At 48.9% G+C, this 20,345-nt stretch overlaps 1 protein-coding gene and 1 long non-coding RNA gene across 2 annotated transcripts in view; one reads left to right on the forward strand and one right to left on the reverse strand.

The window, feature by feature from the left end:
- The first annotated feature begins 70 nt into the window (after window positions 1-70).
- Window positions 71-14,053, forward strand: LOC119525375. Its single transcript, XR_005214956.1, has 3 exons — window positions 71-239; window positions 9,791-9,940; window positions 12,976-14,053. It is a non-coding gene; the product is annotated as an uncharacterized LOC119525375 (long non-coding RNA).
- The window catches only part of ARRDC5 (arrestin domain containing 5), a 14,217-nt gene continuing 7,907 nt past the window's right edge, over window positions 14,036-20,345 (reverse strand). The window contains exon 3 of the mRNA XM_037824060.1: window positions 14,036-16,995. Within this exon, the coding sequence (XP_037679988.1) occupies window positions 16,462-16,995 (534 nt within the window). The 3' untranslated portion in view covers window positions 14,036-16,461. The remainder of the gene's footprint in view (window positions 16,996-20,345) is intronic.

Genomic DNA, 20,345 nt, shown 5'->3' on the forward strand with positions numbered 1-20,345 from the left:
GACGGACCGGAGGACCAATCCGATCGGGGGGATGCTCCCCGCCGCCGGGTCCCGCCCTCTGCCCCGCCCGCCGCGGGTCCCGGGACATCGCGGCCACTTGTGAAGCCCTGGAGGGGCCCGGCCCGGGGGAGCGCGCACGCCCTCGGCGCCGTGCCCCGGGGGACACCCCAGGACGAGTCCTGATCCTGCCAGGGGCCGCCCCTTCTCCACCCTGGGGGCCCCATGGACTGACCAGGGAGGTGAGTAATGCAGGGTGCGCGGCCTGGGTTCTGGGGGTCCCCCAAGCACCCCCATTTCTCCAGCAGCCAAAGTGAGGCTATGGTAACCCAACGATGGTTGCGTGATGCCCCCTACCCCACGGCGGGCGCGAGAGGATGAAGCCAAGCCGGACCTAGCAGTATGAGCAACTTTTAGCACCACAGCATACGTTTTTGGGGCACCTTCTTCCTGTCGTACTGCATCGTGATTCTCCCAATAAGGTCGTGTTCCTTTATTATTCCCATTTTACAAATGAGGAAACCCATTTTACAAATGTAAAACCCATTTTACAAAAGAGGAAACCGTTTTCAGCCAGCGGCAGTGAGCAGATCTGGACCCAGGCTCTCTGGCTCCTTGATCAACCCTTTCCTGAATCCACCACCGCTTGTAAGTTTCTTCTCCAAAGATTCTTTATCCTCTGTCTATAACAAGATCTCAAATTCAGAAGGTAAATGAGTCCGTTAAGAAAGCCGCAGCGTGCCATGCCAGGAGGGGGCAGATCCACGGGAATTCCAGGCTGTAGACGTGTCCTGCCTCTTAGAAGACCCTTGTGCCAAATAAAACCCAATTTGGGCTGTATCCGACCCCGGGGCCACAGTTTGCAACTTCTGCTGAATTGTGTGTGTTGGGATGGGAACTTGTGAACATAGAAAAAAGCATGTGTCTGTGACTAAGTGCATTTTTAAAAAGTTTTTTATTGTGGTAACATTTAACACAAAATTTGCCGTTCTAACCATTTTTCAAGTGTATGATTCGGTGGCATTAATTGCGTTCGCAATGCTGTGCTACCATCACCACCATCCATTACCAACGCGTTTCCGTCACCCCAAACAGAAACTTTGTGCCCATTAAACATCTCCATACTCCCACCCCCGGCCCCTGGCTACCTCTAATCTCCTTTCTGTCTCTATGAATTTGCCTGTTCTGGGTGTTTCTTATAAGTGGAATCATACATTATTTGTCCTTTGGTGTCTTGTTTATTTCACTCAATGTGATGTCTTCAAGGTTCATCCAAGTTATAGCACGTATCAAAGCTTCATGCTCTTTTCTGACTGAACTCAGTGCAGTTTTCTGAGAGGATCTAGACCAATGCTGGGCAATAGCACTTTATGCAATGTGAGGAATGTTCTAGAATTCTGTGCCATCCAATAAGCCCCCCCAACCCCTACCCTGGCTGTGACTCAATGAAGAACTGAATATTTAAACATAAACACACGTGACTGGTGGCTTCCACACTGGACAACACAGCTCTAAAGGGTCTGGCAGATTCTCAAAAGGGTCTGAGACCCCAAAATGATTAAAAATTAAACTGGAAGATATAAAAAAAAAATTACAACGTTTGCTGCAGGCCGTTTCTTCCTACTCATTCATTCATTCAGCAATATTTATTGAGCTCCTCCTCTGTGTCTCTGTGTCAGACTCAGAGGGGAACAAAATCTTAACCCTGTCCAGGAGACAGACAGAAATCTGAGTTTGAGATCTTGTAATAGACCAAGAGGGTAAAGAATCTTTTGGGAAGAAAATTCCAAGCAGCAGTGGTCTCATGTAGGGGTTGATGCAGGGGTCAGAGAGCCTGGGGCCTGGGCTGTGCACTGCCCCTGGCTGACCCTCTCTGGGCCCAGTCGGGGAGACAGACGGACAATCAAGAAGATAAATGAGTGGAATCTATAATGGGTCAGGTGGTGGTAAGTGCCACAGAGACGATTAAAGCAAGTGTGCCTGGGATCAGTAAAGTGAGGGGAGGCATTTGGGCACCAAACTGAGGGAGGTGGGGGAGGGAGCAGCGGAGAGAGCTGGGGACAAGCATTCCCGGGAGCTGGCACAGCCCGTGCAAAGGCCCTGTGGCAGGACCCTGCCTGGTGAGCTGGAGGAGCACCCAGGAGGCTGTGTGGCTGGAGCCGAGTGAGGGAAGGGAAGAGTGAAAGGAAATGGAGGATCAGAGAGGTGAAGTGACTTGTCCAAGGTCACACAGCTTTGGAGGTCGATGTGCTTGTTGGCCTGCAGCTTCCAACAGGCCCTCTCCAGTAAAACGGATAGTCCCCGATTATGATTTGGAAAATAAATGCTGGTGATTTTGCCCCATGTCTTCCAAGCAATAGGGCCAGATAGTAGTAAGATCTCTGATAGAGGGGGAGAGAGGGCAGGACCACCACGGGGCACCAGGTAAACACAGGGAGGGAGGGTCAGTTCACTTCCCTGGTGTGCAGTCTCCCTTCCTGCCCCAGTCACCTGTACAAACAGCCAAGGACCTTTCCACTGCGCATGTGCTGCAAGTGTGGCTGGGGGAGGGGACACCCTACATTAATGGCTCCACCGCCCCCTCCTGCAGGAAGCCTTCCCTGCTTGCCCGCCCCCAGATGGAGGCCTGGCTCCCTCCCTGGGAGATAAAACACAGGATGTCCAGCCGAATTTGAATTTCAGATCAACAATGGATCATTTTGTAGTGTAAGTTTGTCCCAGGACAGACAACGATTCATTGTTGATCCGAAATGCACATCGAACTGGGCAACCTGCTTTTATTTTCTTTTTTGCTAAATCTGACAACCGTATCCCTAACCCCTGTCCCTTTCTCTGCCCCAGGCTTGTTCTCCTGGAAGGCTCTGTTACCACCCCTCCCTGCCTCCCACAGCCCCAGCGTGGGAAGTAGGAGATGGCTGCTGTTTTCGGAGCTATTTTGTTACATATTCAGAGGCCTGATTGGCCCTGTTTTCTGGATGAGGAAATTGAGGCTCAGAGAGGCCAAGTAACTTGCCGGGCGTCACACAGCCATAAATTGGTGGCCACGGGATTTGAACCCTGCATTATTATTTGTCTCCAACCCTCCTCCTCTCCCCACCTCCACACTCCACCCCTCTTTTAGTGGGAGGGCTCTGAAAACTCCAGAGTTGTTCTATTCCACCAAAAGGGCTATAGGGGCAGGGGAGAGTCAGGCCAGTGTTTCAAATCCCTGCCCTCTGACCTTTCTGTCAGTCTATCCATCTGTCCGTTTATCAAGCAGCTCCTCTTATGTATGAGCCAGGCCAAGCCTTCCTGTGAGGACACAGCGATTAACTGGATGTTCAGTCTTTCAAAAGCAATTATTTAGCACCTACTGTGTGCGAGGCCCGTGCTGGGTGGCCCCGGGGACCCGGTCATCACCCCAGCCTTTGCCATCCACTGGGTGGCAGGCCTGGGGTCAGCAGTGTCACCTTAAGATTTTCATGGACCCTTGACACTTTTGTTTTTATGCTCCCTTCACCCCCCCATGCAAAAAATTAAAAATTATCTTTTATGACTGCATTGGTATAATGATAAAAAATGGTCTAGGCTGGCTTCATTTGTATATATTTATTAGTGTTATATTTATTTGTTCTGTTTTCTTTTTTTAAGAGGGAAAGGTGTCTTTTTCTTGAACCTTATTTGGGGGAGAGTAGGGGTACAGTAGAGAGTCAGGGTGCTTGAGGGGGGGTATTCTGAGTTTAAGAGAAATGAAAATTAAAACATTTCTCTGGTCTGATGGATGAATGAGCTCTGGGGACCAGAAAGATGAAATGAAGGGGGATTGGGGCTGTGATGGAGGGTGCACATGCGCGGTGGGGCTCAGAGGAGGCGCTGGTCCCAGGTGGGGGAGAAGGGGTAGTCCTGGAAGGCTTCCAGGAGGAGGTGATGTGTAAGCAAAGATCTGAAGGGTGAAGGGGGGCAACAGCAGAGAGCTGTTCCTGGCAGAGGGAACGGAGGCTGGAGAATAGAACATCAGATGGAGCTGGATGGCCTAGCAGGGGCCAGGGTAAGAGCATCTTCAGGGCACTGGGGAGCCATGGTAGGTTCTGGAGCAGGGTCAGGTTGGAGCATTTGAAAGCTCTCTCAGGCCACCCTGTGGATAAAGGTTTAGAGGGGACAAGACTGGACAATAAGGAACCTGGAGAAGGAAAACGAATCCACCTGCTTCAGCTAACTATTGAAGACAAGGAAAGACATAGAAAGGAGGCAGGAAGTCATTCTGGGCAGAACAACATTCCATCTTTCCGAAGTATTTATTAAGCACCTCCTGAATGCCCAGCCAGGGATACATCAGTGAGCCAGACAGATAAATGCCCTGCCTTGCGGAGCTGGCATCCTGCTGGGGAGAGGGACTGATGTAAAAACTCACATTAGTATATGAAATTGTGTATTTGAAGGAGATTCAGGGTATGGAGAAACATACAGCAGGAAAGGAAGATGGGGCACTTCGCAATTTTAAATAGCCCAGGCAAGGGAGAGACGTCCCTGGGAGGTGACACTTGAGCAAGAACCTGAAGGAGACAAGGAGGTGAACCGTGCGGCTCTCTGGGAACCGTGTACCCTGGGCGTTGGAAACAGCCCGTGCAAAGGCCCTGAGGCAAGCCCAGGCCTGGCGTGTTGGAGGAGCCGCAATGAGGGAGGCCCATGGGGCTGGAGTGGAGGGAGCCGGGGGAGAGAGGAAGGAGGGGAGGGCAGGGAGGGGACGGGGCAGGGGGCACAGGGCCTGGTGGGCTGCAGGGAGGACTTGGGCTTTTCTTCCCTGGATGGGAGGTGGGAGCTATAGAAGGTTGTAGGTAGAGGAAGAAGGGATGGGATACAGGTTTGGGCAATGGTCCATGCCCTGAGGCCGGAGAAAATGGAAATTCCAGTAGGGGGAGGAGAGAGGGTTGGGGATTTGGGGGTCCAATGGAACCCCACTGGGGAAGGGGCCTAAATGACAAGCAGAGGCTTTTAGCCTTTATCCTGGGAGCAGTGGGGAGCAGCTGTTGGATCCGAGCAGGGGAGGGCCTTGGTGAGGTCTCTGGGGAAGAAGTGGTAGAACCGGTGAGCCGCAGGGAGGGCAGGGTGGGGGGGCAGACTGCGGGAGAAAAATATCCGGGTCTGCAGGGGGTGGAGGGGGCAGGGGGAAAGACTCCAGAGGGGGCGTGGACAGGCCAGAGTTCAAGAGATGAGGCTGTCTCGGGCCTCTGGCTGGGGTCTGGGGAGCAGACAGATGATGGGGCCACCCCTGAGCCAGAGACCCAGCAAGGGAGCAAGTTTGGGGGGACGTAGGGAGCCCCCGGCCAGAGGGCTTCCGTATTTAGCAAAGAAAAATCCGGGACACCCACTGAAATGAATTTCAGATAAACAATGAATTTCAGATAAACAATGAATATCATTTTTTTAAGATAAGTATGTCCCAAATATTGCATGGGACATACTTATCCTAAAAAAATTATTTGTTTCACTGCGTGTCCTGAAACAAATGCAGGACACCCACCAAACTGAATTTCAGATCAGCAGTGAATCATTTTTTAAGATAAGTATGTCCCAAATATTGCATGGGACATATCCTAAAAAATTGTTTGTTTCACTGCATGTCCTGAAACAAATGCAGGACACCCACTGAAATGAATTTCAGATCAGCAATGAATCATTTTTTAAGATAAGTATGTTGCAAATATTGCATAGGACATAGTATCCTAAAAAAATTATTTGTTTCACTGTGTGTCCTGAAACAAATGCAGGACACTCACTGAAATGAATTTCAGATCAGCAATGAATCAGTTTTTGAGATAAATATGTCCCAAATATTGCAGGGGGCATACTTACCCTAAAAAAATTATTTGTTTCATTGCGTGTCCTGAAACAAATGCAAGACACCCATCGAAATGCATTTCGGATAATGAATCATTTTTTAGGATAAGTATGTGCCAAATGTTGCATAAGACATACTTACCCTAAAGAATTCTTTGTCTCACTGTCCATTCTCTGTTTTCTGGCAACACAGCCTGGCCTGCCTGCGTGTACCCCCCACGTGGAGGCTCCGGCCACTGGCTGCACGGGATGGGCTGGCTGGCTGTGGCCCGGTGGTCAGCAGGCAGGTTTTGTCTAGGCCTGGCCCGCTCACCACGGGAAGCCGGGGGTCTTTTAATGTGCAGGCCATGGCCCGTCCCCACCCCCTGGCCCGCGGTGGCGCCAACTGCCCGCTGTGCCCTGTGAGGCCGATGGCAGGCTGGGGGGAGGGGAACAGCCCTGAGACCCCCTGTCCCCTCATCCGGCCCCTCCCTGGCCAGGCAGGGCCACCGGCCACCCCCCAGCCCTGGACAGATGCCCACCGGGTGCTGCGTCCATGTGGCTGGCGGGAAGGACAGTGGTGGTGGCCTGTTCAGCTCGCAGCCCGTTCCGTGAGGTCCTGTGGGCAGAGCGGGCAGATGTCCCTGGGGGATCGGGGCAGAAAGAAGGACAGAGGCCAGGGGTTGCCCCCACCCCAGCCCCCCAAACACCCCCACACTGAGAAGCCTGGCCCGGGCATTCAGGCCCCCCAGTGCCAGCTGCCAGGATGTGGCTGTCACGTTGGCGGCGAGAGAACACGCCGTTCTTGGCTTTCCCAGCTGCCTCTTTGTTCTCGGGCAGAGGTGGGGGGCTGTTGCCCTGGCAACACCCCCCCCCAAAAAAAATAAAAAAATAAAAAGAATAGACGCTGGAGGTGAAAATCGGAGCCACCTCCAGCCAGGGGGTGCTGGCCACAGCCGGAGGGGGGGGTCTGCCACCTGGGTGGCGAAGGAGCCCCCTCCCCCCTCCTTGGGGTTCATATTTCCTGAGTGGTGGGGGGTGATCCGGGCACCCCTTGGGAATGGAATGCTGGGGGTGGACGTTCCCAGCGGGCCCGACTACCTCCGTGGTCGCAACTGCCGGGTGGGGGGCTGCAGCTGGCACAGGCGGCTTTGGTTCGGGGTTGGCGGGGAGGTTATTTTGGGGGTGGCGGCGTCGGAGGGCAGGAAGTGGGGTGGCCCCCAGCTGCGTTCCCGTTGGCCCACCTGGCGCGTTGGGTACCCCACAGGAAGCGTCCCCAACGCCCGTCTGCGCCACCCTCTGAGTCTGGGGTCTCGGGGGGAGGCAGGGAGCCGGTGGGGAGGGTGTGGGGGCCGCTGCTGGGCCTGCAGAGTGGGGCAGAATCTTCCAGAACACTCCATCAGGGGGGAGAGTTGAGCGAGCGCTTGCTCTGACTAAGGCGGCTGATTTTTCACATCTGTTCGTTTCCATCCGGCGTCTGCAGGAGGGAGGCCCCACGGATGAGCCCCCACTTTACAGCTGGGGAAACTGAGGCTCAGAAACGGAAGCAAATACCCAAAGTCACGCAACAGGTGAAGGGCGGCATTTGTTGTCAGATGTGTGAACGCAGGTCTCTGGCTCTCTAATGTGGACGGAGAGTCTCCACTGGGGGCTCACCTGTCCCCCACCCCCAGATGACATTGGGCGGTTGTCTGGGGACACGTTTGGGTGTCACTCCCGGCATCGAGCAGGCGGAGGCCATGGATGTCGCTCCGCACCCTTCGGTGTCCTAGACGGCCCCCGCCACACAAATTGTCCAAAGTCCAACAGTGCCAAGGGGAGAGACCCTGATCTAGACGAAACTGCTGTCCCCGTTTTACAGATGAGGAAACTGAGGCCCAGAGAGCTACTTTCTGATTCCAGAGCCTTCCTAGGTACCCATCACCCCTGGCTGCTTCCATATCCGTGTTTTGCAAGGGAAGCTGAGGCCCAGATGGAGAGGATACATGCATTAACAGTCAAATCCAAGCCTCAGCTCCGGCCCCTCTGCTCCTCCGGGGTGGATCCTTCTTTTCATAGATCAAGCGTTCCGTGGTGATACGGTGTCCAGGATGTGGGCTCAGACCACCCTGGGTCCCCAGCCCAGCTCAGTCACTCACTGCACTGGGGACCCCTGAGGGTGCCGAGTTAGAGCCCCCTTCCTTCAAAGCTGAGGCAGTACAAATAGCCACTGTAGCTCACAGAGAGGCAGACTGAGGGCTGTGTGACCCCAGACAAGTCGCTGCACCTCTCTGAGCCTCCATTTCCTCCTCTGTAAAATGCAGGGGATAAACACTGTCCCGGATTCTTATGGGTTGAATCATGTCTTCCTAAAAGGTGCATCAGAGTCCTAAGCCCCTTGCCCGTAAATGTCACATTCTTTGGAAATAGGGTAGTTGCAGGTGTGACAAAATCAGATGAGGACATGGTGGCGAAGGGTGGGTCCTTGATTTGTTCTAGCCTCTAGAACAATAAATGCCTGTTGTTTTAAGTGCCCCCCCCCCACCGTTTGTGGTGCTCTGTAACAGTAGCCCCAGGGAACTCAGGCACTAACTCATGGGTTATGAGAAGATTCGGTGAACACGATACACGGAAGGAGATTTGCGTGCCTGGTATGCAGTAAGCGCCTATAAAGGTTGGATGTTACGATTTTATTATCACGGAGCCCTTGTTCATATGCTAAGCTTTAACCTGTTCAAGTAGGCTCAGCCTTGGAGTAACAGGCACTTGTAGACCCATTTTGCAGATGAAGACTAAAACCAGAGAGGTTAGCACTTGCTCAGAGAACCACACAGCTTGTAGGCACGGCCTGCTCTCAAAAGTCAGAGACAAAGGGGATGAGGCCAGACGGACAAATGTTTGCCAGGGATCAGCCACCTTCCAGGCATGGATATATATATAAAGAAGAGGTACAGAGGCCACCCTGGGGTGATAGCCTGATGGGAAGACATGCAGTGATTTCAAGCGGTGCGTGATTCGAGGGAGATAAACAGAGGGATGTGTTAGAGATCAGCTGGGCATGGCTCTGTTAAATATCAGGGAAGGCCTCTCTGAGCTGAGGTCTGCAAATGGGTATGTGGGGGGAGAGAGTTCCAGGCAGAGGGAACAGCCAGTGCAAAGGCCCTGAGGCAGGCCCGGGCTGGCGAGTTGGAGGAGCAGAGAGGAGGCCCGTGGGGCTGGAATGGAGGGAGCGAGGGGGAGAGCGGGAGGAAGGGAGGGCAGGGAAGGGACAGGGCAGGGCGTGCAGGGCCTGGTGGGCTGCAGGGAAGAGGTGTGCTTTCCCCCCAGGGGAAGTGGGAGACGAGGATGGAGGGGACACACTGATCCAGGCAAGTGATGATGGAGGGCGGATCAGGGTGTCAACAGTGGATGAGGGTGTGAGCCTAGAAGGACTTTTTTTCAACTTTATTTTATTAGAGAATTGTAAGTCTACAGAAAAAATCATGCATAAAATAGACTTCCCATATATTCCCCTATTATTAATACCTTGCATTAATGTGGTACATTGTTACAGTTGATGAAAGAATATCATTATAATTGTACTATTTACTATAGTCCAATGTATATATTATGGTTTCCTGTTTGTGTTGTACAGTCCTATGGCTTTTTTAATTTTTGTTTTTTTAATACAGTTTTATTGAGATATATGCACACACCCTACATCATCCACAGTGTACAATCAGCTATTCACAGTACCATCACATATAGTTGTGCGTTTATCACCAAAATCAACTTTTGAACATTTTTCTTACTCCAAAAATAAAAAAACAATAATAAAAGTAAAAAAGAACACCCAAAACATTCCATCCCACCCATCCCACCCTATTTTTCATTTAGTTTTTTCCCCCATTTTCTAGGATTTTTGAAGGTGGGTCCCACAGGATTTGCTGAGAAATTGGGTGGTTTAAATAGGTCCACAAATTCTTTGACCTACCTTGAAAAGGTGGAGCCTGGGCTTGATGACTTGCTTTTCGCACAGAGAATCTGGCGGATGTGACTGTGTGTGATTTCTGCAACTAGAGGATAAGAGACATCGCAACTTCCTCCCAACTCTTGGTCACTTGCTCTGGGGGACGCCAGCCACCATGTCGTGAGGTCACCCAGGCAGCTCTGTGGAGAAGTCTATGTGGTGAGTGACTGAGGCCCCCAGCCCCCAGCCACACAAGGCAGCCATCATGGAACCAGCTGCTCCAGCCCCCAATCGAGCCTTCGGCCAATGCAGCCCCACTAACAGCTTGCCTGAGACCCAGGAAAAACCCCCGGCCGGGACCACCCAGCCACGCTGCTCCCAAATTCCTGACCTTCAGAAACGGCGAGATAATAAATGTTTGTTGTTTTAAACCACAGTGTTCTGGGCTAACTTGTTATGCAGCGATAGCTGACTGATACAGGGAGGGTGAGAGAAGGAGAGGTGTTGAGCATGACTCCGAGGCTGAATTTAGAAATGACGGTGTGAGGCTCCCAACACACATAGGATGGAGTCGACACCCAAGAATGGTTATTATTAAAGTTCTTGCCAGCCAAGCTCCAGTGACACAGAGACCTGTAAATATAAGCCTCTGTGTTCTAGACCATCTCCCTTTGCCCTGAATCCCCCCTTCTTTCTTCCCTCCTGTCTCCAAAACTACTGACTAAATTCCCCATCCAAAATTCAGGTAAGCAGTGGGAATCCACAGCGGTTAAAACCACAGGTTTTGGAGGCTGGAAGAAGTGGTTTTGAGTCCTGTCTCTGCAGCATGTTTGCTGTGTGACCTCAGGCAGGTAGAGACACCTCTCTGAGCTTCAGTGCCCTGAGCATTGGGAGCTGCCCACGGGGAGTTGCCAGGGGATTAGATGAGATGATGCAGTGTTGAGGTTTGCTAAAACCACCAGAATGCAACATACCAGAAATGGATTGGCTTTTATAAATGGGATTTATTAGGTTACAAGTTTAGAGTTCTAAGGCCATAAAAGTGTCCAAACTAAGGCATCACCAAGAGGATCCCTTCAATGAAGAAAGGCTGATGGCATCTGGGGTTCGTCCGCCACATGGGAAGGCACATGGCTGGAGTCTGCTGGTTCTTCTCTCCCAGGTTTAGCTTCTGGTTTCTGTTGCTTTCTCCAAAATGTCTCTGGGTTTCTGTCTTAGCTTCTCTCTCTAGCTCTTTGTGTTCTTGCTTGTTTCTCCTACGGCATTTATCTCTAAGCATCTGGGGATCCTCTCTTAGCTTCTCCGGGGCAAACTGGATTTCATCTCTCAGCTTCTCTCCTGGTTCTGGTTTCAATAGCTGTCTCCAAAATGTCTCTGAGCATTTACTCTCTAAGCATCTCTCAGCTGTCTTCAAAATGTCTCTACCTTTTATCCTCTCATAGGGGATGCCAATAAAAATGATTAAGGCCCACCTGGAATGGGCAGGGTCACATCTTCATGGAAACAACCTAATCAAAAGGTCCCACCCAAAATAGGTTTGCTCCCACAAGAGTGGATTAAAGGATGATGGCTTTTCTGGGGTACATAACAATTTCAAACAGGCACATGCAGATTCATCAGGCCCAGAGTAAGTGCCCAAGAAATGTGAGCTAGGATTGCTATTTTCATAATTTGATCAGCAAACCTCTCTTAATTGCGTTCTGTGTCGCAGGCACTGTGTTAGGTGCTAATCAAAGAATGAAGTGAAGTCTCAACACCAGTAACTCATGATCCAGGGCTGGGCTGTCCCGTTATGGTGGCCACCGTGAGATGTGACTGGTTTGAATTGAGATAACACAGCTGACTGCAACGACTTAGTAAAACAACCACAACAACCACCACCACAATAAATAATAATGTAAACTATCTCGTTAGTAACACATTCTTCATTTAAAAATATTAATTCCATTTTGAAATGATCATATTTTGGGTATACTGGGTTAAACAAAAATAAATTACAAACGTTCATTCTGTCTTTTCCGTTTTACTTTGGCTAACACGACTACTGGAAATTTTTAGACGCCATAGGTAGCTTTCATGATAATTCTATCAGACAGCACCAGTTTGGAGGAAGAGAAAAGTGTTAATCAAGAAATTCCAGAAAGAAAATGTTCAAATGCATTTGTGGAATCTTCTCAGGGAAATTCAGGGATAGCTTCCCCAAGAAAGCAATGTTTGAACTAAGACAGGAAGGATTTGGGGAAGTTTAGGCAGAAGGGATGGATAGGTGTGCCAGGCAGAAGGAACAGCCTGTACGAAGGTGCAGCAGTGGGAGAAAATGTGAAAAGAACATGGAACCAAAAGGCAGCCAGTGTGGCTGAGGCCAGTTGAGGCCAAAGCGGTGTCATCCCAAGTGCACTTGAAAAACTCACAGTATCATCTCTCAGTTCAGCCTCGGGGGCATTCTTGGCACCCCTATTTCTTGCATCTTCCCTGTATCAGTTATCTGTTGCTATGTGACAAGGTCATCTGTGGCCACCTGGAGTCCCGGTCCCCCAAATATCCGAGGGTCTCCCATGAATGCAGCTACTAGTATGATCAGGGTAGATTAGTGGTTCCCAACCCGGGGTGATTCTGCCCCCCAGAGAGCCATCTGGCAATATCTGGAGACATTTGGGGTTGTCACAACTGGGGAGGAAGTGCTATGACATCTATTCCTTAGAAGCCAGGGGTGCTGCTCGTCATCCTATAAGGCCCAGGACAGCTCCACACAACAGACAGCTGTCCGACCCCAAATGTCAATAGTGTGGACAGGAAGAATCCCTGGTGCTAGATCATCCCTAATTTCAGTGGGGGGCGTTTATCGATCAAGGTTTATTTCTCGCTTATGCAACAGTCCAATGCAGATGGAGTTTCCTGGGCAGCTGTCCGTCAACCGGCGACTCAAGAGATCCAGGTTCCTTCCATTTCCCAGCTCTGCCCTCCTCTAAGCCTTCTGCAGTGAAAAGGGGAAAGAGAGAGCAAAGCTCACGTGGGAGGTTTATGGACCGGAGGTGACATATCACTCCCTCTTCTCACATCCCATTGGCCAGAGCTCAGTCACATGGCCTCACTGAGGTGCAAGGGATATTGGGAAATGTAGTCCAGCCATATGCCCGGGAGGAGGAGGGAAATGGTTTGCTGAAACTTGAGCCATCTGGTGCCAGGTTAATATTGTTCTACAAGTTTCCTTAACATATTTTGGCTCCTGTGTTTTCTCTTTACTCTGTCTACAGGGTCACTGGAGTGATTTTCAAACATGTTGCTCAAATCCTCACCCTCCGTCCCGTCTCCAAAGTAGAGCTCGTCAAACATTTTCCCAGAGGCGGTAGGATGGAGTCCAGTGTCCTTGGCCTAGTGTTTCCATATTTCAAAATAACGGGCAGGCAGTGAGATATGGGTGCCTGCGGGATTCGACCTCGAGGATCATCCACACTTTAGGAGTGTGAGAGACTCTGCCTGGCATGGCTGGAAGGCTTCCTGGAAGAGGAGGCTTTGAAGCAAAGCAGAAGCCAAAAACGGTCAGAGAGGTGGGAGGAGAATGAAAAATGTGCGTGTCAGGGAAGTCCAGGGAAGAGGACATTTTAGGGAGGAGAAAATGGCCAGCTATAGCCGTGCTGCAGAGAGATTAGAAAGCTGGCAGGAGCTTAGGGTAAGGAAAGAAGGGAGGCTCTTTTTGGCAGAACAATGCAAGTAGTGAATGTAGAAGTCATAGGATTAGAAAATCATTTTGCAACCATCAGTGTAATAGCTGATTCAAGCAACCAGTATCCTTGTATGCAAAAACCATTGGGTGAAAGTTGCCGGAGGCCAGGATCACCACACAATCCCCAAGTATCCTCCCCGTAGATTGCCCATCAATTTCAAAGGGGGAAAAGGCACTTTTGCAATGGCGAGATGCTCATAGATTGATGCTCATAAGATTGGCAAACGTAGGATGGGAACAAACAACACCACTTGCCTCTTAATACATGCACTGAGAAGGACACAAGGTTACTTCTGAGATCAGGCTGCCAACAATGCAAAACTTGAATCAATTCCTGAAATGTCAGTCCTAGTCCGGATTGGGGGACCCCCTCTAGCACAGCTGGCCTGAATCCTTGAAAAACATCCGTCAGGAAATGCACAAAAATGTCAGGGAGACTGCTGTAGGTTAAAAAGGAGACTAAAGAGATATTGAAAGAAAATGCAACGTGTGATCCCAGATTGAGTCCTGGATTTCTTGTCCCTCATTCTCTTCCAACCCCCTCCCCCCCCAAAAAAAAAATACAAGTTATCAAAGATATCTTGGGACAGTGATGAAACTTGAACATTGACTGTATATGAAATGATAATATTGCATCAGCGTTAAATCTCCGAGAGCGATGATGATATTGTGATATATTTAGAAGAGGTTTCTAGTTCTTAGGCTATACAGTCAAGTGCTAAACATGTAGCAGTGAAGTGGGAGGAAGCTGCAACTTCCTTTCAAATAGTTTGGGGGAGACAGAAAGGAAAAAAAACAAATAGGGCAAATGTCCACCATTGGTGAATTTAGGTGGAAGGTACCGGTGCCTTGTATCACTCAACTTCTCTATAGGATTTGAATGTTTCCAAATAAATGTTTAAGAAAATAAAATAAAGGATGAGGATGGAGACTTGGAGGTCACCAGGGTGGGGATGGGGAACTCAATTGTTGGAGAAGCCAGGCTGGGCATTTGACGGCAATTGGGAAGGAAACAAATAATAAAACCATAATTAGTATTTGGCAAACGCTTGCCCTCCTAAGCACATTTTATGTACTAGCCCTTTTAAACTTCTCCAAATCCTACTGGTGAACAAGATTGTCATTTCCAATTTTACAGATGGGGAAACTGAGGCCCAGACCACTTGTCCCAAACCTAGAGATACCACTAGTTTTGCCCCCAATTCCTGGGCTCAAGCCACCCCACCTCTGAGGGGCAATCACTAGCTGTTTTATGATCCATTTCTGATGTCTCTACTGCCCAAGACAAAGCAGAGCTCTGACTGCTGCTGTTACACGTTCAGTCAACAAACATTGGGGGAGTGGGGCAAGGCCAGGGCCTCAAGCAGGACTCTGCTGTGGTTCCCCCCCACCCCCACCTAAATCCCGAACCCCGAGTCTTGGAGCAGAGATGGACCCAGGGCTTTGCAATGCATGTGATCAAGAGTGGATGCAGGAAGTAGAGCAGGGGAGCCCAGTGGAGGGTGAGGCATAGCCGGAGGGCTTCCTGGAGGAGGCAGGCTCTGCTGCTTTGAAGAAAAGAGAAGCCAACATCCATGAGCACAGACACCGTGCCTGGCCCTAGTTCTGAGCATGTGGGGATGGCCTGGACTTGCCCTGCTGAGCCTTGAGGATGCTCAGATTGGGGCCCAGGACGTTAGGATAGAAGAGACGACCCAGCCACCCCCCTATAAAAAGCCTTTTTGTGTGTATCTGGGAAGCAGGGGCCGCGGTGAGACTCCAGCCCTGGGGTTGGATCCTTTTGTCCACTGCAGAGGGAAAATCACATCCCCGGGCCAGCAGACACTCATTCCAGCAGTGATCCCCACCAGGAAGCTGGTACCCCCATCCTGACCAGCTCTTGCAGAGTAGCCCTAAAAACATGGTTAAAAGTGGGGGTCCAGGCCAGGCCTCTGCCAGTCCCCCCAAAATGAATTAGAGAAAAATAGACATCTGCGCATTTGAGCCCCTCCACAACCACTCCCCAAATTAAAACCAAACTGGGGTGGAGGTGGAGTTCTCTAGTAGCCGGTAAGTTTCTAGAATGCCTCAGGGCTGCCATTTAAGTGCATATGTTTTCTGGCTTGATGGTTTAAGGAAGTGCTTGCAGCCTTGGGTGTGACGTGAGGTGCAGGTAAGATGCAGCCCAAGGGAGGCTGAGAAAATATCTCAGAGCCATTAACCCAAGAAGACACTCTCTGGGCCCATCCCTTCATTCCCGACCTTGCCAAGCCTGGCAGGCCAAGGCCAGCTGTTTGGCTTTTATTTCAAGTGCGGGGGGGACCTTTGGAGGGTTTTAAAGTGCTGGAGTGACTGGCCCTGATATGTGTTGAAAGAAGAGTCTTCTAGTTGCCCCATGAATAGAAATTGCCAGATTAAAAAAACAAAAACAATACCCAAAATGCCCCGTTAAATTTGAATCTCAATCAACAAATGCTTTTTTTTTTCTGCATAAGTATATCCCAAATATTGCATGGGATATACTTACACTAAAAAAATAAGTGTTCGTCTGAAATTCAAATTTAACCGGGCATCTTGGATTTTTCACTGGCTAAATCTGGCAATCATATTTGGGGAGACAGAATGTGGGGGTGCAGGCAGGGGCTGGGAGACCAGGGAGGAGGTGACTTAACTGGTCCAGGTGAGCGAGGATGGGGGACAGACCTGGGAAGGAAGCAGAGGAGATGCTGATGGATGGGACATGGGGCGGAGGACTTGGACTTTTACCCTGAGTAGGTGGGAGCCCTGGAGGGCTGTGAGCAGACACTGGACTTAACCGGACTTAGTAAGAGGCCCAAAGACCTAGCTTCGAGGCTCAACAACAACCTGACCCCATACAGTTTCTCTTTGTTGGTTCCCTTTCTCCCTTCCCATCCTTGGGATGACATATTTGGGGACAGGAGGGTCCGCAGCCAAGCTCATCCGACGCTCGTCTGAGCCACGCGTGAGGGCCGAGGGCCGCTGGTGACATCTGATAAAGCTTTTAATATTTAGAAGTTCAGGCACTTAATTCTGGTGACTGGGGCTCAGGGTGGCAGTTCTCCTCCAGCAGCTGGCCACCTGCCGAATCTACAGGGGAACTGGTGATGATGATGGGGACCCTGGCCTTCACGGTGGTGAGGGACCAGGGCAAGTGGACGGTGATGGCCAACTCGTACCGCGTCTTCATGATCTCGCCGTCCGGCGGGCCGCTGCTCAGCGAGAGCACCAGGGGCAGCTGGAAGGTGCTGACGATCTTGGTGGCGTCGAAGGGTGGGATCTGGGTGTTGGCCTCCTGTCGCAGAAGCTCGCTGCTCTCCGTCCGTGTCCGCCACTCCTCCTTGGGTGTGAAGCCCTCATATTGCACGTGGGCATAGAGGGCGAAGACGACCGTCTTCAGGCACTTGCTGGTTTGGTTGTTGATCTCCGTCGTGAAGATGAGCCTCTCTCCGGGCTGGAAGACGTTTTTGTCCATCTGGATTTGCAAGCAGATGGTGCCCTGGCTGCAGCAGTTACAGGAGATCTTCTTCTCCGTCTCCACGAACAGGGGGTTCTAGAAGAGGGGGGCAATGGAGAACCGTGAGGGATTGTGGCGACAAAATCCACCCACCTGCCTGATGTCCCACCGTTAGGGCTCCTGCAAGCCCCGGGGGCTTTGGAGATTCTCCTGTTGAGACTGAAAAGACAAGGACAGTTAAATGCAATAGATGATCCTGTAGTGAATACAATGATGGAAGAGAGAGGGCCCAAGAGGACATCCTTGGGACAGTTGAAAAGCTTGGAATATGGACTGTAGGCTTTACATCCACGTTAAAGTTCTTGAACTTGTAACTGCACTTAAGGTGGTTACACAAGGGAAGATTCTTGTTCTTAGGAAATGTTCAGAGAAGTATTACATGTTCAAGGAGCAAGATGTATACAAACTGCACTAGAAGGTTTAGAAAATAGAGAAAGAGAGATGGATAGATAAATAGAGATAGATATGGATAGATGACGGATGGATGGAGAGAGAGAGGGATAGGGATGGGGAGAGAGAATGATATAGCAAATGTGGCTATATTGTATTGATTTTTTATTATTTTTGTGACTATCTTGCAATTATTCCAAATTTAAAAAGTTAAAAAAAAAAAAAAAAAAAAAAAGAGGCCGTAAGGCAGTCTGACACATGGGAGGTTTGTGGCCAAAACACTAGAGCCATCTCTCAGTTTCCTGTATTCAAGGCACTTTACCATTCTGAGTATGGGTTTTTTAATCTGTAAAATAGCTCTAAGAAGTCAACTAGACCCTGGCTTAATCCCCACCTCCATTTTCCACTTGCTGTGTGACCTTGGGCAAGTAGCTTGACTTCTCTGAGCCTTGTTTTTAGGTAAAACAGGAAATGTCTTACAGTTGAAGCCCAAGGCCTAGGGCTTACTCAAATATTTCAGACTGCAGGCGGGAAATTGTGGGCTCTGAATTATGAAAAGAAAACCATGGAATTGACCTTATGTAATATGTTTAAAGAATGCCTTAAAATGCAGTGTTAAAGTAGTTTAATGAAAACCTCAAAGAATACCCAGATCCCTATCTGAGACTCTATACAAGTTTCACTCACTAAGTTTGTCAGAAACTTAAATTCTTCAGAGAGTTCCTGTGCCAGCTAAGTCCCGAAACCCAGAGGCAACAGCCTCTTCAAGAACATCAGCTAGATGTGTCCCCTTGGCTCATAAAGCCGACACCCCTTTTCAAGATGAACAGGTTGGGGGGGGGTCACTGCCTAGACATCCCTGAAGATCGGGAAAGTGACTGAGCTAGAAGAAGGGGCAGCAACAGACAAGATGGAATTTAACAAAGGATGATGAATACTGACTATTTATATAATTTTCTTTGCCTTAGTTGCTACGGTATTAGAATAGCTAGAAGGAAATCATTGAAATGGTTGAACTGTAACCCATAGCATCCTTTGAAATTTGTTCTGTAGCTACTTGTTAAATTGTAATTTGAAAGCTATACCTTTTTGTATATATGTTATATTTCTCAGTAAGAAAATATCTGAAACTGTGGTACTATAACTCACAACAACTTGGGAAATTTCCTATATATCTTCCTGGTAAATTATACTTTGAAAGACATCACCTTTTCGGTATGTATGTTATATTTCACAATAAGGAAATAACTGAAACTGTGGAACGGTGACCTATAATATTCTTTGAAATTTGCTTTCTAACTACTTGTTAAATTGCACTTGGAAAATTATCACTTCTATATATATATTATATTTGACAATAAAAAACATCAAAAATACAGTGTTAATAGAAATAGTCAACTGCTAGATTGCAAATCAAGTCACATCTATATTATATTTAATGTGTGGTTTGGGTAATATTTTATTTTTTATTTCTGGGTAACATTTTAAAAGATGCTGTTACCAAGATATTGGAATGCCTTGCTCCCCACTTTTGCTGGTTTCTTCTGTCTCCTTCCAGAGGAATTTGATACTTTGACAAATGTTGTGGAAGTATCCTTTTGCAAGTAGTTATATCCCCTTTTGTCTAAACAATTGTAAGCACACAGAAAAGAATAGTATAACAAATACCTCAAGCTGGAGCCAGTTTGCATCAGCTTGCAAGAGTTGGTTATATACTTCTTTTTCAATTTCCTCCCAATTTCTCAGGTTGGTAGTTTGCAATTGGCAGGGTGGAAGTGTTTACACCAAGGAAATTGGCAAACGCTACAAATTGGGGCTGTTACATCCCCACCCCCCCACTTTCCCATCTGGTTGTTAATCATTTACTAGCTCATCCCTGCCACGTCCCTTTCTGATTTACAATTTCACTCTATTTGCTGTTTACATCCGAGTCAAATCCCCGTCAGACCCCTGCCCAGTCCCTTTGCCCACTCACCCCTCCGGGAGGTAACTATTATCTTGAAGTTGGTATTTATCATATTAATGCATTTTTAACTTGACATAGTTATAATGAAATACAACAAAGAGAGAAAACCCCACAAAACAGATGTTAGTAAATTAATATAAGGCCAACTCTCTTATAAACTCCACCCAAGTCATGGAATTTTCTCCCCAAACCCCTGGTGAACCCCATCCCAATCCCAGCCCCAAAATGCAACCATCCCAAATTGAACAGTCACCATTTGCTTGCTCGTACACATTTTATTCTGTTACTACATATATATGCAGGAGCGTAAACAAGATACATTATTTCAGGGGGAAAAAAAACATGGAAAGAATGAGCCTCACCATATCTATCACCCAGTTTAAGAAATAAACCATTACTCCCGTGGTATGAAATCTTGTGGGTTCTGTGCGCCCTGCTTGACATCTTCCCCTTCCCCTGTGTACCTTGATGTTGTTTAGGAATACAGCTATTTGCCGTGGATGCGTACAGTATCGTATTGCAAATTTTAATACTTTAAACAAATGGTACCAAGCTGCACGTGTTCTCTAGCAACTTGTTTTTCTTGCTCAGCATTATGTGTTTGCAATTCGTTCATGTCCCTGCCTGCCATTTTGGTTCATTTGTTTCCACGATGGCAACTGAATGCGTTGCAAAATAATTAATTTATCCGTCCATCCTTTCTCCCCTCAAAGATGGACTTATATGTGGTTTCCCTGTGTTTGATATCATAAAAGTGCTAATAAGGAGCCTTCGGAAGACATCTTTCTTGGGCTTATATGCAAAAGTTGCGCTAGGGCAGGGGTGGGCAAATTTTCAGTGTAAATGCCAGATAATAAATCTTTTAGGATTTGTAGACTGCATATAGTTTTTCTCTCTTCTCTTCCTCCCCCTCCTTCCTCTTTTTCTCCTCCTTCCCTCCTATTTCTTCCTCAGTCTCCTCTTCTTCCTTTCTACTTATTATTGCCTTCTGCATCTCCTGTCTTCTTTCTTCTTTTCCTCCCCTCTTCCT

The sequence above is a fragment of the Choloepus didactylus genome (genome assembly GCF_015220235.1).
Source record: "Choloepus didactylus isolate mChoDid1 chromosome 25 unlocalized genomic scaffold, mChoDid1.pri SUPER_25_unloc1, whole genome shotgun sequence".
NCBI classification, from domain to species: domain Eukaryota; kingdom Metazoa; phylum Chordata; class Mammalia; order Pilosa; family Megalonychidae; genus Choloepus; species Choloepus didactylus.